The following is a 13,691-nucleotide window of genomic DNA, read 5'->3' as shown; positions in this document are numbered from 1 at the left end:
ATGCTTTCAAGTTTCAAAAACACTTTTTTTCTTCCCTCTTCCCCATTCCTAGCTTACATATTTTAGTCAGGATTAACTCAACTGTACAAAACTGGCACATATTTATATCATTCATCTCATGACTTAGCACCTAGAAAAGTCTTTTAATTTTCATAAAATGATTTTGCCTTTTTAGGCTGTAAATACATTATTCACCCAGCAACTTAGCAGTCAAAAAAACTCAGTGTTTATAAAATAATTTAACCTTGTCAGCAATATTTTTCTTAATGCTCGCTTCAGCGCCTGCATAAGAAGCCTTCAAGAGCCTCTTGTGCCCGCATTTTGGGCATTCTTTTTTTTAATGAACTATAGTTGGTACACAGTATTATATTTTATATATAGTGTTTGACAAAGGGCATTCTCTTTTCACTTTTGTGACCCTTATACTGCACAACTTCAGAAACCTTTTCAGTCTCAGTTCTTCATGTGCATATGCTACCGAGATAAAGAATTATCAGGAGTTCGTTGCTTATTTACTTATTTACTATATGCTCAGTGTTACTTCAAGTTTAGCCAGCTGGTTCCCGGCCTTTGATGCAGCCAAACTATTTCAAAGAAAGCCCCAGGATGCAGTAAGAGCGATCCTTTGAGACAGGGACCGCGGATTTAGGCAGAGTAGAATGAGGGCTTCCGGTGGGGGCGGGGGGAGCACAGCAAGGTAATTATAGCCAGAACAATGTGACAATGTGCGAAGAAGTCCCTATGAAAACTCTGTGTTGAGCATTATGCAAAGTCAGAGTCACACTAATTCTCTAGGGTAAAGATACAAGACTGGGAATATAGACATCAGTGAGATCAGTTAAAGCTCAAAGGCCACGAGCAACCTGGCCTGGAATGTTGGAGTGTTCCGCAAATAAGGAAGGGCATCTCAGCATTACCAGTGACTTCACTGTATCAACTATAAACACCCCTAGCAAACAGACAACAACCCAGCCCACCTTGGGGGCAGGGCAGGTGGTACAAGTCTGCACCCCTCGCCCTTGACCCACATTCCTGAAAATCCTCCTCGACTGTAAATCCCCTAGACCAGCACCATCGCAGGCTCTCTTGTCCCCTCCTGGTGTGAGCTCCGTCCTCTCACTGTATCTCTAAAGAAAAGCCTCTCCCTGGTTCTCCGACCTTGGGTGTTTGCTAAGTTCATTCTTTGACTCTGCAAACAAGAACCCCAGCATCACTTTGACCTCCTGCAATCTTGTGACAATATTCATTACCTTGAAGCAACCAGAATACTAAGCCACATCCAGCTGTCATGGCTGGTGCTCACACCCCCTCCCTCTGTCCTTCACACCCCTCAGACATTTGTCTGATCCAGGTTCAGAACTATGTGCTCTGGCCGAGCCTTCTAACAAGCTTTCTTGGTCCCTTGGACCTGGCATCCCTGGTTTCATGCTCACCCTCCAGGTAAAACTCCAGGTCTGCCCAGCCACGCACTGGCCCCAGGACTCAGCCCAGCAGTGATCATCTTCAGGTTTGAACTACAGAGTCAACCAAGAAACATTCTGTAGATAAGCCACCATTTCACAAAATCAGGAAGTTATGCTCAACATTCCACTACATCAATTTCACAGCACATTTTAGATTAGCCATGATTTTTCAAAATGTCCTTTTCAGTGTGAGAAATGGATAGCTGCCATGAGTCTATACTGATGTAAATGAGTGAGCAAATAAATAGGGAAGAAACAATCTCCCATTAAGAAGAATTTCAAATTATCTATAATCTGCTCTTTGAGGTGGAGCCTAACTCCTCGCTCCCTAAGTGTGTGCTGTGCACAGCGTCTTCCTTCTAGACGCACAGTATGAAAGGGGCAGAAACGTCACTCAACAGTGCAGAAACGTGACAGGCACTGCCTCAGCCAGGTGGTCGGGCCCACATCGGTGCTGCTCAGGTAAGGTCGCGGCAAGGCCCCTTGATACGGTGCGAAGAGAATGGCCCTTTACCCCCGTGGCCTCCCCGCAATCCTGTGACTCCAGTCTCAGCATGAGGAAAACACCAGACTCATGCCAGATGAGGGACACTCTACAAACATCCCTGATCAGTATTGCTCAGAATCGTCATGGTTATCAACGACAAAACTGAGAAACTGCCCCAGCCTGGAGGAGCCGAGGGTGAGATGATGATGTGATATGGGGTCCTGGGGCAGAAAAAGGGCAATGGGTGAAAACTAAGGAAATCTGAATCAGGTATGAACTTTTTAGTATCAGTATTACTTCATTAATTATGACAAATGTATAATATTATACAAGTTGTTAATACAGCTGACCCTTGAACAACACTGGTTTGAACTGTGTGGATCCACTTACACTAAGCGGTTTTTTTTTTCTCAGTGAGCATACTAGAAAACTTTTTGGAGATTTGCAACAATTTGAAGAAACTTTTTTTTCTCTTGCTTACCTTGTTAGAAGAATACAGTAGTATATAATACATACAACATACAAAATATGTTAACCATTTATGCTATTGGTAAGGATTCTGGTCAATAGTAGGCTATTAAGTTTTTGGGGAGTCAGTTATAGGTAGACTTTCAACTTTTGCAAGGGGGGTTTAGCACCCTTTACTCCTGTGCTGCTCAAGGGTCAACTGTATCAGGGAAATACGTATGGGGTATATGGGAACTCTGTGTGCTACCTTTGCAATTTTTCTGTACATCTAAAACAGTTCTAAATTTTGAATCTATTTTAAAATACTACATCAAGATCACTTCTCACTATTTGGATTATTGGCAAAAATTCAAAGTTTAACGAGTTCTGCTGATAAGGCTGAGGATGAGATAGGTATTTTCATACACTGCTGTGGGAAAGCAAATTGATGCAATCCCCATGGAGGCATTGTATCAATATCCAGCAAAAACACAAATGGATTTACTCCTTGACTGGCTGTAAAAATAAACTAAAAAGGAATGGGTGCTATCTCTATACAGAGCTATGGAGTGACATCCAGGAAGTTTTAAGTAAAAAAAAGAAAGGTATGTTTTTTATCTTAGAAAGGGGATTAGCATACGAATATGTACTTACTTATACTCGTTAAAAATGAAAGGTAAAGAAAACAACAAAGGATTTCTGATCAGAGGAGAGGGAGGAGTATGAGAGGATGTGAATGGAAGCTATGTTTCTTTGAAACACCTTTTTCTACAGCTCCGACTTCAGAACCACATGGATGCTTTATAAATTTATGAAACAAAACTAAACCAAAATTTAAAATCTAGTATCTAAAATTAGAAACTATAATGAAACAAATGAATTTAACTAAGTTGGGTGGGAGGCTAGACCACCTGAAGAGATATTTTCAAGTGGGTCTAACCTCAATTTTGACTGTCCTTTACCTGAAGAACAAAGGAAGCACAGAGACCTTAAGCGTTTTTTAAAAACACTGTACCCTTGGGGATACTACTGGTGCGAGTTTGAAACAGGTAAAAAGAGTAAAAAAAACAAATTTGAAAATTTTAATTAAAAGTCAAATTATTTTTAAAAGCATAGCTTGTGAGACCAGCAAATTTCTAGTGAAATGTCAGGAAAGGGAGAAGAACTGGTGTTGGCAGGGTCTCCGATCGAGCACAGATGTTTTCACCGGTGATTTGCCCCTGTCCAGCCATTCGGACGTGCAGGCGTGGACACATGCCCACGCACGCCCACACGCAAGGTGTTTTGCCTGAATAGAGACAATATGGGATGACGAGAGCGGGAGAATAAATGGCCAAGGGTGAGCCGAAAGGGCAGAGGTCGGTCAGCACCCATCAGCAGCCTCCACTCCCACCTTGACGCAAGGATGTGAGGAACTACACTTTGCGGAGCCACCCGGCCACTGAGGGCCTCTTTCTCATCCCTGATCTGACCTGTCCCCCAGGCCTCCTCCCAGTCAGTCAGAGGAGGGCCAGCCAGGGGGTGGGCTGCGTGCTGCTGAGATCTCTGTGAGGGTTTCCTGGGGCAGCTATTCTAGAGATTGTTCAGGATGCAAGCTGTCTTTGCAGAAAGGGATTTACGAACCCATGAATGATGATAGATGTAATTCCCTCTTATAAACAACTTTTCTCGCGGAAAATGACTCCTGCATAAGTTGTGACGGGCGTCCACAGAACACAAGCCAACACACTGGGCACCGGTGACCGTTTCTGGGATTTGCTCAGCGATACTCACCGGAACTGCGCTCGTGTTTCATGAACCCCCTCCAATTCCCCTGGACTGCAGCAGAAGCAGGTACCCAAAATCCTTATACAAATTGATGAGAAAAAGATAATAAGCTTATTTTTTTCCGCCACTGGAGAGAATCCACCATTATTCGTTTTCGTCTGTGGAACTAACTCAGCTCGGTTTTTGGAACTTGAAAGCACCGCCTGAAACCCTGTCCTTACCCGTGAGGCGGAGGACACGACGGGCGAGAAGCAAACGGGACCGGGGGCCCTGCAGCAAATGCAGGGGGGCAGTGCACGGGGAGGAGGGGGGAGGGGGAAGTATGGCTGCGAATGAGCCAGGCCCTGATAACAGTAACAGAGAACTGCCGCGCACTGAACAAGGTTTTTACATATACTGCCTCATTTTTACCTTCCAGAATCAAGCAGCGTTGATGAACCCAGTAAACACAGGGGTAAAGAGGCTTAGAGAGGCTTGGTAAGCAGCCCAAGATCATACAGCTGGAGAGAGAAGACGCCTCAGGATTCAAATCTGAGGCGGCCTGACTCCAAGGCCACTACTGCCTTTCTTTGTGGAAAACAAACAAAAAATAACATCAACATGAAGTTTAGTAGACATTTTAAAGCTGAATATTTGATATTACTACAACTATACCCTTTCCAATACCGTCTCTCACCAAACTCCCTTCTTGTAGCCTATTTAGCAAAGGCTCTGGAAATGCCAGCAGCATGTGCTGATTTTTACTGCCCTAGAACATAACATTAACAATTCCTCTGTATGTTCTTAAGTTAACCTACATTTTTAAGATAGCTTGGAGACCATCTCCTTCCTTCCCATGCTCGGGTACCAGGTGACATGGCTGTCATCTTAGACTGCTCTTAACTTTTGTTCCAAGCCAGTTATTGCTGGACAGAACTTCCAGGGTGCTAGCAGGCCAGCTCCTTTTAGATTGCAAAGCCAGGATTATATCCATAGATATTTCTGTATGCTGCAATACCGGCCTACCTCAAGAAAGAAGAACAATCCCATATGAACAGTCTAAATTAACAATTAACGTAACTAGAGAAAGAAGAACAAATGAGGCCCAGAGTCACTAGGAGGAGGGACATAATAAAGATTACAGCATAAATAAATAAAATCGAGAAGAATAAAACAATAGAAAGAATCAATGAAAACAGGAGCTGGTTCTTCGAGAAAATAAACAACATAGATAAACCCCCAGCCAGACTTACCAAGAAAAAAAGAGAGTCTACACACAGAAACAGAATAAAAAATGAGAAAGGAAAAATCACTACAGACACCACAGAAATACAAAGAATTATTAGAGAATACTGTGAAAATTATATGCTAACAAACTGGATAACCTAGAAGAAATGGACAACTTTCTAGAAAAATACAATCTTCCAAGGCTGACCCTGAAAAACAAAATCTGAACAGACTAATTACCAGCAACGAAATTGAATTGATAATCAAAAAACTACCCAAGAACAAAATCCCTGAACCAGATGGCTTCACTGCTGAATTTTATCAAACATTTGGTGAAGAGCTAATACCCATCCTCCTTAAAGTTTTCCAAAGAGTAGAAGAGAAGGGAATACTTCCAAACTCATTCTATGGGATCAGCATCAACCTAATACCAATAACAGGCAAAGACACCACAAAAAAAGAAAATTACAGACTAATATCCCTGATGAACACAGATGCAAAAATACTCAACAAAACATTAGCAAACCAAATTCAAAAATACATAAAAAAGATCATCCATCATATTCAGGTAGGATTTATTCCAGTGATGCAAGGTTGGTACAGTATCAGAAAATCCATCAACATCATCCACCACATCAACAAAAAGGACAAAAACCACATGTTATCTCCATAGATGCTGAAAAAGTATTTGAAAAAATTCAACATCCATTCATGATAAAAACTCTCAACAAAATGGGTATAGAGGGCAAGTACCTCAACATAATAAAGGCCATATATGATAAACCCACAGCCAACATAATACTTAACAGCAAGAAGCTGAAAGCCTTCCCTTTAAGATCAGGAACAAGACAAGGATGCCCACTCTCTCCACTTTTATTCAACATAGTTCTGGAGGCATTCGCCACAGCAATCAGACAACACGAAATAAAAGGCATCCAGATTGGTAAAGAAGTTAAACTTTCACTGTTTGCAGATGACATGATATTGTACATAAAAAACCCTAAAGACTCCACTTCAAAACTACTAGATCTAATATCTGAATTCAGCAAAGTTGCAGGATACAAAATTAATACATGGAAATCTGTGGCATTTCTATACACTAACAATTAACTAGCAGAAAGAGAAATCAGGAAAACAATTCCATTCACAATTGCATCAAAAAGAATAAAATACCTAGGAATAAACCTAACCAAGGAAGTGAAAGACCTATACTCTGAAAACAATAGGGAAATGACAGCCTCTTCAACAATTGGTGTTGGCAAAACTGGACAGCTACATACAAGAGAATGAAACTGGATCATTGTCTAACCCCATACACAAAAGTAAACTCAAAATGGATTAAAGACCTGAATGTTAAGTCATGAAACCATAAAACTCTTAGAAGACAACATAGGCAAAAATATCGTGAATATAAACAGGAGCAACTTTTTTCTGAATGCATCTCCTCGAGCAAGGGAAACAAAAGCAAAAATGAACACGTGGGACTACATCAAACTAAGAAGCTTCTGTACAGCAAAGGACACCATCGACAGAACAAAAAGGCATCCTACAGTACAGGAGAATATATTTGTAAACAACATATCCAACAAGGGGTTAACATCCAAAATATATAAAGAACTCACACGCCTCAACACCCAAAAAGCAAATAACCTGATTAAAAAATGGGCGGATATGAACAGACAATTCTCCAAAGAAGAAATTCAGATGGCCACCAGGCACATGAAAAGATGCTCCACATCACTAATCATCAGGGAAATGCAAATAAAAACCACAATGAGATATCACCTCACACCAGTAAGGACGGTCAGTACCAAAAAAGACTAAGAACAACAAATACTGGCGAGGATGTGGAGAAAGGGGAACCCTCCTACACTGCTGGTGGGAATGTAAGCTAGTTTAACCATTGTGGAAAGCAATATGGAGGTTCCTCAAAAAACTAAAAATAGAAATACCATTTGATCCATGATTCCACTCCTAGGAATTTACCCAAAGAATGTAATTTCTCAGATTTAAAAAGACATCTGTACCCCTATGTTTATCGCAGCACTATTTACAATAGCCAAGATATGGAAACAACCTAAGTATCCATCAGTAGATGAATGGATAAAGATGTGGTACATATACACAATGGATACTATTCAGCCATAAGAAAGACAAATCCTACCATTTGCAACAACATGGATGGAGCTGGAGGATATTATGCTCAGTGAAATAAGCCAGGCAGAGAAAGACAAGTGCCAAATGATTTCCCTCATTTGTGGAGTATAACAACGAAGCAAAACTGAAGGAACAAAACAGTAGCCTGGCGCTGGCCATGCTACTCATGCTGTGTATAAGGTCCAGGCACAGGGAGGAATCCTGAAAGTCAAGAAACCTCACAGCTGGCCCCTGCTAGTCCCTGTATTTGTTTTTGCAGTTATGATGCTAATAATTGGATTCATGTACGGGAAAATTTTCATGACAAATATTTTGACTAACAATCTGGCCCTCGTAGAGGAGAATAATCTGACCCAAAGCTATGATCAAAATAATAGTGCTCCGGGACCTACTGTCCCAGGCACACTGACACAAACAATTATTTTAGAACAACCTGAAATATTCACAGAATTAGATACGGCCTGTCCCCCCTTTTGCAATAACACAAACATGACTAATGAAGAGTTCTTTACTGGATTGGCTAAGAAAGAATTATGGGAACCTGGGCCATGGGAAATCCCATTTTTATTAGAAAGTTATATGAAACAGCAAAGTGAAACTAAAAAAGATCCAATAATCTCCACAGTTCAGGGGCCTCCCCATGTTGTTTATAAAATAAGGGGACGCCTCAGGTATCCACCCAGGGGAAAGAAGTCAATGGGCAAAATAGACAGATGGACATTTACAGATATCCCTTACACAGGAATTTATGATGAAAACATAATAAAATACTATTACATCAATGGCAAAGTAGTACGTGCAGACTCTCTGTCACTATATGAGAGGATGAAAAGAGCTAGGAAACCATGCTGCCTATGGACGTGAGAGGAAAGATGCAAGGAGTTAAAAATGTGGAATAATTATTATGACAGAATAAAATGTTTATACTGTATACGGAAATTAGATCCAGATTGTGAGGGCCCATACCTTAAAATAGGATGGGGATGGATAGATAACTTGGGTGTAAACGAAGTGGCAGACATGAGTATAAGATAGTAGTAGCTTAGAAAATAATCTTATAACCTGAGTATCTTATAACCTTAGATTCTAAATATGAACTATATAAGTAAACTTTATATATAACCTCACACGCTTAAAAGCAAAAGCAGATGTTATAAACCACACGCTGTCACAGACCATTTTCCTGTCTAGCACCTAGCATGTAACCTACATCTGTAGCCAAAAAAGTTAGGGAAAGTTAAACATTAAATGTTACAAAGAAGCTGTTCAAAGAAATGGTAACATCTATAATGAGCCGGAATTATACAAAAACTGAAGGGAAAAAACATTGTATCATCCATGATCAAAGAAAATGTTCAACATTATGTAAGACCTAAAAGATACAAAATAAAGACCCTGCCACTTGATGTTGGGAGATACTACACGCTGAGGCTGAGTCTCGTCTCCTCCTTCGCCGACGCTGTCCTTGCCTTCCACACCTCGGCTGGAGCTGGACTCCGGCAGTAGCGGACTCAGACTCCAAGAAGGGACTAGCAGTTACCAAAGGGGAGGGGTGGGGGAGGGCGAGTGGGGAGGGAGGGAGAAGGGGACTGAGGGGCATTATGATCGGCACACAGGGTGTGGGGGGATCATGGGGAAGACAGTGTAGCACAGAGAAGGCAAGTAGGGACTCAGTGCCATCTTACTACACTGATGGGCAGTGACTGCAATGGGGTGTGGGGGGACACGATCACAGGGGGGAATGTAGTAACCACATTGTCTTTTCATGGGAAACTTTCCTAAGAGTGTATATCAATAATACCTTTTAAAAAAGCAGGTATTTTCAAATCTCAAAAAAATATATATATATATAAGAACTCTAATAGTTAAAACTTAATTAAAATTGAATGCTGACTACAGTGTGATGAGGTATTCTTACACTGTTAGTGCAACCTGCCACCAAGTTTTTAGAAGCTTAGTGGTTATCAGAAATTTGAACAGTGAGGTCCTTTTACCTAGTGTTTTCACTTACGGAAAGAGCCCCGTAAATTTAAAACGTGTATGTTTTACCACCGCACTTAGACGTGGTGGTGGTCGGCGGAGGACATGCGGGGACCGAGGCGGCCGCAGCCTCCGCCCGGTGATCATAATATAAAAAATCAGAAACAATACAAATGTCCAGTAATTGGAGTTGTTCAAATAAGTCTTGGCTCACATAAAATATTAAATACCAAGTACTACTAAAAACAGTTATATTCACATATGCTGGGATGGAAAGAGTAAAAAACATCGTTTAAAAAGTAGAAGCAAACTTAAAAACAATATTATATGTTCAAAATAATAGGGTTAGTACATCGCGGTATAACGCTGTGACTTCCGGGGTGGGGTTTGGAAGACCTGACGCAAGTTACGGGTTAACTCAGACGTTTTGCGTTTCTGTAAGGTTTAAAGTGTGTGTAAAGAACGCTTATTATTAATATAAGATAATAAAGTTGTATATTTGATAAGATTTAAGTGATCGGAATAAAGCCGGCGCAGAGGCTGCTCCGCGGGCCCAGCACGGAGGGTCTCCTCGCCGGGTAGGCGGCGCGCGTCTCACCCGCAAAGGCCGTCCGCTCCCCCCACCGGCCCCGGGCATCTGCGTCCCCAAGCGCGCGGCGACTCCTTTCGACTCCCCTCCTGCAGGCCGCGGTGTTTCCACAGACGGCGGCCCCGGCGGCCGTGCGCCAGACGCCCGGGCAGCAGGCCGAGCCAGGGGATCAGGGCCTCTGCAGCGGCCGGCCGACGACCGGGCCGCCCCTCCCCGGGACGGACGGCAGCCCCCGACAGGGCCCCGACGCGCCCGCGCCGCGCCTGTGTCCGCGCTCGCTCGGCCTGCGGCGTCGCGCCAGACCGCACGTCATGGCGACGCCGGGCGCGGACAGCTGCGCCGTGACGTCAGGGAAGATGGCCGCGCCCGGGAGCCGTCGCCTCGGGCCCTGAGCCTCCGCGTGGCTTCCGGTGCGGAGAGCGAGCGCCGGCCTTTCTCCCGCCATGTTCGCGCTCCGAGGTGGCGGCCGCTGGCTCGCGGGCCCCTTCCCCGGGCGGCCCCGGCCGGCGGCCCCGTGCAGCGGGCACAGCGCGGCGCCCCGCGCTCCGCACTTCGACGTGGTGGTGGTCGGCGGAGGACATGCGGGGACCGAGGCGGCCGCAGCCTCCGCCCGGTGCGGGTCGCGGACCCTGCTGCTCACGCACCGGGCCGCCGCCATCGGTGAGGAGCGCGCGGCCGCGGGCTGGCGGGAGGGCGCGGCCGGGCCCCGCGGGCGCTCCCCGGCCTCGCCTGGACGCGGGCGAGGCGTCCTCTGGCACATCAGGCGTTGCTGCGACTCCGCCCGCATTTTGCTGAGGCGTGAACAGTAATTGGAACATTAAGTGTGTCTTGTAGAGACTGAATAAATCATGTTTGTATAGTGAAATACTTTTTCAAGACTACCATTCAGCTCATAACTGCAGAGAAACACTGTTCACTGCTGTTCTTTAGAGTGAGGTTAGATGGTTACCCGAGAGATTACACTTTGCTTACCATACACTTCAGTGTTTCCATTAAAATAAAAAAAGTAGAAGGGATTACCTTTCAAAAACAAACGAAACTCTAATGAAAAAAGTATTGCTGCACTAAGATGATCATTCAATAGTATAATGTTCTATCAGGGATGGAGGGCCTCCCGCCAAAACCCGTATTCATGTTCTGCCAACGCAATACGCTCAAAGATTCTTCTTAAGTAAATAACATTTCAGAGATACTTTAATAACTTCTATAGATGAGCTTAATGAATGGCCATCTAAAAGTGTCATTTGTTAAGGTAATTTGATACAGTAGTGAAGTATCAAGATTCTTATTTCCGCTTGGCCTCGGAAGGATAGTTTTGGCTTAGAAGGGTGAACTTGCATAAAAATACAGGTTGCAATTACGATTGGCACCCTTAATGTGGGGGTGCGGGGCACGGGGAAGGCAGTACAGCACAGAGAAGACAAGTAGTGACTTTATAGCATCTTACTACGCTGATGCACATGACTAATGGGGTATGCGGTGGGGACTTGGTAATGGGGGGAATCTAGTAACCACAATGTTTGCTCTTGTGATTTACATTAATGATACCAAAAAAAAAATACAGGATGCAACAATTGTCCGTGTGATTTAGTCATATCATCTGCCAATAATGAAGTCAGAGGCAGAAAATCTTCTATTTTATAGTAATCTGGAAAATCACTCTTCTTGGCAAATTATTTTTGCCTTTCAGATGAAAGAGAAAAGCTCTCAGAGCCTTTTTATTCTGTTCTATATTTTAACCCAGGTTCCATTGTGTATCAACTGGGTAACCGTGGACAAGGGACAACTAATTTAAACTTCAGTTTCTTTATGAAATAGAAATGCTAGTGCCAACTGCATTGGGTCAGAAAATGCATGCAGATCGTCTGGAACAGTGCCTGGCCCACACCAAGTGATAAGATGTTAACTATTTGACTGTAAGTTTATCCTTTAGTAGAGTGGAAAATGGACTGATTTATACATTTCTACTACCACTGTCCATCCCAATTACTAATGCCATACTTGAAATGTTAATAGCCTGTACTTCAGAGCACAGATAACAAATAGACTTTCTTATTCCAACTCCAAATGATTGGGAATAAATGCTGGCTTCCTGGAGTTGTATGTTGAGAAAGATTTTGAGGGCTGAGCAAAAGAGTGGCATATTCAGATTTTATGCCTATAAGGAGAGGGGCTCAATGCTAATATATATATATTTCTTTGAGAAAAAGTTTCCAGCAATCTGAAAAGATGAGGATTTCTTTGCACTTGAATTTCACAAACATAAATTTTATAAATTTGTATATACTAATTCAATAATGTGGCTAGAAGTAGTTTAGTTTTGAGATGTGAGGAAGTGGTGGAATTCCAATAATTCTTAGGTTTTTTTTTTTTTGTTCTGTATATGAGGAGACATTTCTGGGTATGAAGATTTGAGAAAAATGTCAAATTAGGTTCAGAGATTTAAAAAAATCAACTGATTAAAGGCTAAGTCATACTGAGGAGTAGCAACATCTAAAATAGGGATCAAAAATTTAGATGCTACAGGAACTAAATGTGTGAAGCTAGGTAGAAAATAGCAAGAAGCAGCAGGAACATTGGTGAGCTGGAAAATACATTCCCATTCATTGTTTTGTTTTAACAAAAGCCTTATGTGTAGCAAACAATATCATAGCAAACCCCTGGGCTATGACCTCTGATCTAAAGGTATCTGAGATGTGTCTTGTCTAAAGATGGGAAAAGGATTACTTATGATTGGTACAGAGTAGTAGGAAAAAAAATTGTACTTGGTGATGTCATTCCACATTTCTAGTTTATATTTTGGTTACTTATTCCTTAAAAACAAGTGTTTCAGGTGTGATTATGTTATCTCCTCCCTTCCCCAAGGATTTCAAAAAGACCTTGTCTGGAATACTTACAGATGATAATGATATAGGCGATATGCCTAGGAGAGAAGGAAATGGGTAGAGCTATGAAAGACATGAGGTTGGAGAGGGTGAGGGTATTATGCTCAGTGAAAAACATGAGGTTGCACCTGAGTCAGTAATTAGGGATTCATTATACTAGTCTCTCTACTTCCTATCCTTTAATAAAATATTTTAACATTTGTATGTGAAATAATATGTTGAATTAGAAATTCAGGAGTGCAAATTTGTTGCTTCCATATAAACTCAAGGATAGGGTAAATATTCACTCTTTATGCTCATTGTTTTTTTTTTAATTAAGGTATCATTAATATACAATCTTATGAAGGTTCACATGAGCAACAATGTGGTTTTAACATTCACACGTATTATCAAGTCCTCTGCCAAATGCTTATTGATTTTATACAAAGGGTATGGAGCACTTTTCTAGTATAACTAAGGATACTTATGTAAATAGTAATATTTCACATGTTTGAGCAAATAAAGTAGACTTTTTATGTTGGTGGTGATGGGAAATTATTTGTGATTAAAAATAAATGCAAAAAAACCAATGCAAAGAAATTACGTGATTTTTAAAAAGTGAAGATCAGAAACAAAGTATGTTTTACACTGATTTGAGAAACATTAAAATCATTATTCATAAATACTATTTATTGCATATTCTATGCCAGACATTGTGCTAACTGCTTTAT

The 13,691-nt window shown here is 42.0% G+C and overlaps 2 protein-coding genes across 6 annotated transcripts in view; one reads left to right on the top strand and one right to left on the bottom strand.

Annotated features, from left to right (window-relative positions):
• CGAS (cyclic GMP-AMP synthase) overlaps positions 1 to 10,541 on the bottom strand; it is a 14,192-nt gene extending 3,651 nt beyond the window's left edge. The window contains exons 1-3 of the mRNA XM_073224286.1: positions 10,400 to 10,541; positions 10,106 to 10,305; positions 1,434 to 1,514 (exon numbers count right to left, since the gene is read on the bottom strand). Of these exons, the coding sequence (XP_073080387.1) occupies positions 1,434 to 1,514; positions 10,106 to 10,305; positions 10,400 to 10,541 (423 nt within the window). The remainder of the gene's footprint in view (positions 1 to 1,433; positions 1,515 to 10,105; positions 10,306 to 10,399) is intronic.
• Positions 10,426 to 13,691, top strand: part of MTO1 (mitochondrial tRNA translation optimization 1) — a 24,010-nt gene continuing 20,744 nt past the window's right edge. For 2 of the 5 annotated variants that reach the window (XR_012126046.1, XM_073224160.1), the window contains exon 1: positions 10,427 to 10,756. Coding sequence is in view for 3 of the 5 variants with exons in the window: in XM_073224160.1 (XP_073080261.1) it covers positions 10,540 to 10,756 (217 nt within the window). In the remaining 2 variants the exon portion in view is untranslated. Of the gene's footprint in view, positions 10,757 to 11,840; positions 12,013 to 13,691 lie in introns of all 5 variants that reach the window. The other 3 variants (XM_073224159.1, XM_073224158.1, XM_073224157.1) reach the window with 3 other exon arrangements.

Source organism: Manis javanica, chromosome 16 (assembly GCF_040802235.1).
Source record: "Manis javanica isolate MJ-LG chromosome 16, MJ_LKY, whole genome shotgun sequence".
NCBI classification, from domain to species: Eukaryota; Metazoa; Chordata; class Mammalia; order Pholidota; family Manidae; genus Manis; species Manis javanica.
Note: the sequence above shows the minus strand (reverse complement) of the source record. Positions and strands in the feature narration are given on the sequence as shown.